The following is a 3,449-nucleotide window of genomic DNA, read 5'->3' on the forward strand; positions in this document are numbered from 1 at the left end:
CATATTGTTCATGTATTAACCAACTACCCACTCAGGCAGGTCCTTCAAAAGCCAAAGGCTTCAATTAAGTTGCTTAAGTGGGTTATGGAATTAAGTCAATTCGATATGCATTACAGACCGAAGACAACAATCAAAGGGCAGGTTATTGTTGACTTTATCTCGAAATTCTCTCATCAGCCAGATTGGGAATCCGAGCAACCAACCAATGAAATTGTCTGGGAAACTATTCGGAACTTATCAACATGGAGTCTCTATGTTGATGGGTCTTCGAACAAGAGAAGAGTTGGAGCTGATCTTCTGCTCGTTAGCCCTAAGAGAACTTCCATTTATAGAGCTTTAGGTTTGGATTCAAAACTACAAATAATGAGATCGAGTATGAAGCATTATTCATTGGTTTATAACTAGCAAGAGAAATGGGATCAGATATGATCAACATTAATAGCGACTCCCAACTAGTTGTTAATCAGATTTTGGGAGAGTATCAAGCCAAATAGGGCAATATGATCAGTTACTTGAAGAAAGCTAAGGTCGTACTCGAGCCTTTCAAGTACTATATGATTAGGCAAATCTCGAGAGATAGTAATTCTATCCTAGATGCTTTGGCAAAGATAGCCTCATTGCTGGACTTCGATGCTCCAGATAGTATTCGAATCAAATACATCAAAGCTTCTAACATCAGCTCACCTGATCAAATCATAGCCGCTAATGAATCCATTTCCTGGATGACTCCGATTGTTCAGTATCTCAGAGCTGGGGTTCTTCATAACAACAAGACGGAGGTAAGACTCCTGCAAACTCAAGCTGCTCGTTACACTTTTATTGGAGATCAGTTATATAAGCAAGGGTTTAACATTCCCCTCCTCCGATGTGTAATGAATGATGAAGTAGACTATATCATGAGAGAGAAACATGAAGGGATCTGTGGTAATCACACTGCTACACGATCTGTTGCCAATAAAATTATCCGTTAGGGATATTATTAGCCCTTACTTCATGAAGATGCCTTCAACTTTGTGAAGTAGTGTGATAAGTGCTAGAGACATCTTGAAAGCTCCTTCCCAGCAGTTAACGATGATGACAAGTCTTTGGCCATTCTCTATGTGGGGAATTGATCTCATCGAACCCATGCTAACCGGTAAAAAAGGCATCAAATATGCTGTGGTCGCAGTGGATTAATTCACTAAGTGGGTCGAAGTAGAGCCTTTGGCCGCGATCACTACAAAGAAGCTTAAAGACTTCATCTTCAAGAATATAGTGTGCCACTATGAGATTCCTCATACACTCATCTCTGATAATGGGAAGTAGTTCGATAATGAGGAATTCAAGTAGTTTTACGAAGAGTTGGGGATTCAGAAGAAATTCGCCTTAGTAGCAAGGCCACAAGCTAATGGTCAAGTTGAGGCTATCAACAAGACTATCAAGCACACATTGAAGGACAAGCTTGACGCAACCAATGGCAATTGGGCCGATGATCTTTTAGAAGTTCCATGGGCATCTGGAATGACCCCAATAACCTCTACTTCAGAAACACCTTTCTCACTAGCATATGGCTATGAGGCAATGGCCCTAGTAGAAGTAGGAGCTGGTTATCTTCAGAGAGAATTTTTCAGTGAAATAGACAATGAAGCACTTCGACTTGCAAGTTTGGATTTAGTGGATAAAACAATGTGACAAGGCTGGGTTAAGGATAGCTTCCTACTAGTAGCGGGCAAAAAGATTCTTCGACTCTAAAGTCAAGAGAAGGGATTTCTGGGTTTGTGACCTGGTGTTAAAAGAAGTCATTCTCGACATAAGAGAACCAAGTGCGGGGGTATTGGGACCTAATTGGGAGGTCTATATCACGTCGCTAAGGTGATACGACCTAGAACATATCACCTCAAAAGGCTTAATGGTTCTGAAGTGTCACGAGCTTGGAATGTTGAACATCTTTTCCCTTATTATTAGTAATTCTGAACTCGCATATAGCTTGATCATTTTTACTTGTAAAGTTTTCATTATTGTAAATTTTATGAATAAGATTATTTCAATTCCTCTCAAAGAATTACTTGTGTCGTAATCTCAAGTTTTTGGTAATCTTGTTATTTATAACATTTTACAAGTTTGATGATCAGATATGCTATAATTGTTTTGTGAAATGCTTAAGTTATAAAACTACTATCACAAATGGTCAAATGTTCCTTTTTATATATCTTAAAAATATGTACAGGGGGCGACCAGGAGCTACATTAGAAAACAATGAGCACAAAAGACTCTATTCGAGCACAGAAGAGAGCGATCACTGGTCTTCATTTCCAAGATCCTTAACTGTGACCTCTTGGTCATCTAGCTGATCTCCAACCTTCGGGCCGATTGCTTGTCTTCAAGGGCATCTGTTTCTTGCTGATCATCCTCCAGGGAAGGCTCTTGCTCTTCTTTATCTTCAGCCTCAGCCATGGAAGCAAGAGAAACTTGATAGTCCTCAGGGAGGTCGGAGATGTCCATTTTTGGATTGTTCAGTCCCAAGCTAAAGATAGCTTGCAGCACCCATGAGCAGCCTTCCTCTCTATTTCGAGGTTCTACTGCTTCATTTGCTTGGTCAACAAAGTGATTCATCCTTGAGCCAGCTCAAGATTTGTCTGCAGTGCCCTCTTCTCCTTCTCTGATTTTTCCCTTAACCCAACTCGAGTCTTTTTTGTTGCTTTTTCGCTCTCTAAGCTCGCTTGTAGCTCATATTCTTTTTGGCCCAACTCTTTGGTGAGCTTTGCCACTATTCATTGGAGCTCCTTATTGTCACCATCTTTCTTCTTGAGCTCGACCTTCTGAAAGTCAGCTGCTCACATAGCAGAATTCCTTTCAGTCAAGCATACATTCGCCTAAATGTGGGTAGTTTTTGCCTCTACATCTGAAGCTGCAAGATCTTGTTTCAGTTTTGCAATTTTCTCCCTCATCTCATGGAGTTTGCTAGCAAAATCAATCTTTATCTTCTGTTGGGCCACATTCAGGGCAAGCAAAGACTGCTTGAAAAAGGAACAAAAAGTTAGTTTTTGAGAAAAAACTAAAAGGTCGACTTGTATGAAAGAAGTTCTCAAAGAGAGCAAGTCATTTTATCTGACTTTGCATTTGAAGTGCGATGGCCACCAAATCAATAGGTCGAGAAGCCACGAACTTGTCAAAGGTCTTGGCAAGTTGGCATTCTAAAAGGGTGTATACCACCGGCCATAAATGATCCGGTAGTTGCCCTAAAAAATCCAACACGGGCAGGTCAAGCCTCGTTGAGGTATGACCCCCTTCGACCTAGTGCTCACCTGCTCCTTCCTGAGCAGCCGTGGTCGCTTTCTCTTCCCTTTGCAAACTCTCAGGGGCAGTCGAGGTCCCGGGAACCCCTTTTAAGGTTGTCTTCGCAGAGAAGGCTTGGTAAGGCTGAAGCCTATCTGGCAATACCCCGTAGCCTTTTGATTCAGATTTAGTTT

General features: G+C 41.3%; 1 protein-coding gene across 1 annotated transcript; it reads left to right on the forward strand.

Moving 5' to 3' along the window:
- The first annotated feature begins 500 nt into the window (after window positions 1–500).
- LOC116133684 lies at window positions 501–1,671 on the forward strand. Its single transcript, XM_031419370.1, has 2 exons — window positions 501–779; window positions 1,435–1,671. The coding sequence occupies exons 1-2, from the start codon at window positions 501–503 to the stop codon at window positions 1,669–1,671; spliced, it is 516 nt and encodes a 171-aa protein (XP_031275230.1).
- The last annotated feature ends 1,778 nt before the right edge of the window (window positions 1,672–3,449 follow it).

This window comes from Pistacia vera, unplaced genomic scaffold (genome assembly GCF_008641045.1).
Source record: "Pistacia vera cultivar Batoury unplaced genomic scaffold, PisVer_v2 Contig272, whole genome shotgun sequence".
NCBI classification, from domain to species: Eukaryota; Viridiplantae; Streptophyta; class Magnoliopsida; order Sapindales; family Anacardiaceae; genus Pistacia; species Pistacia vera.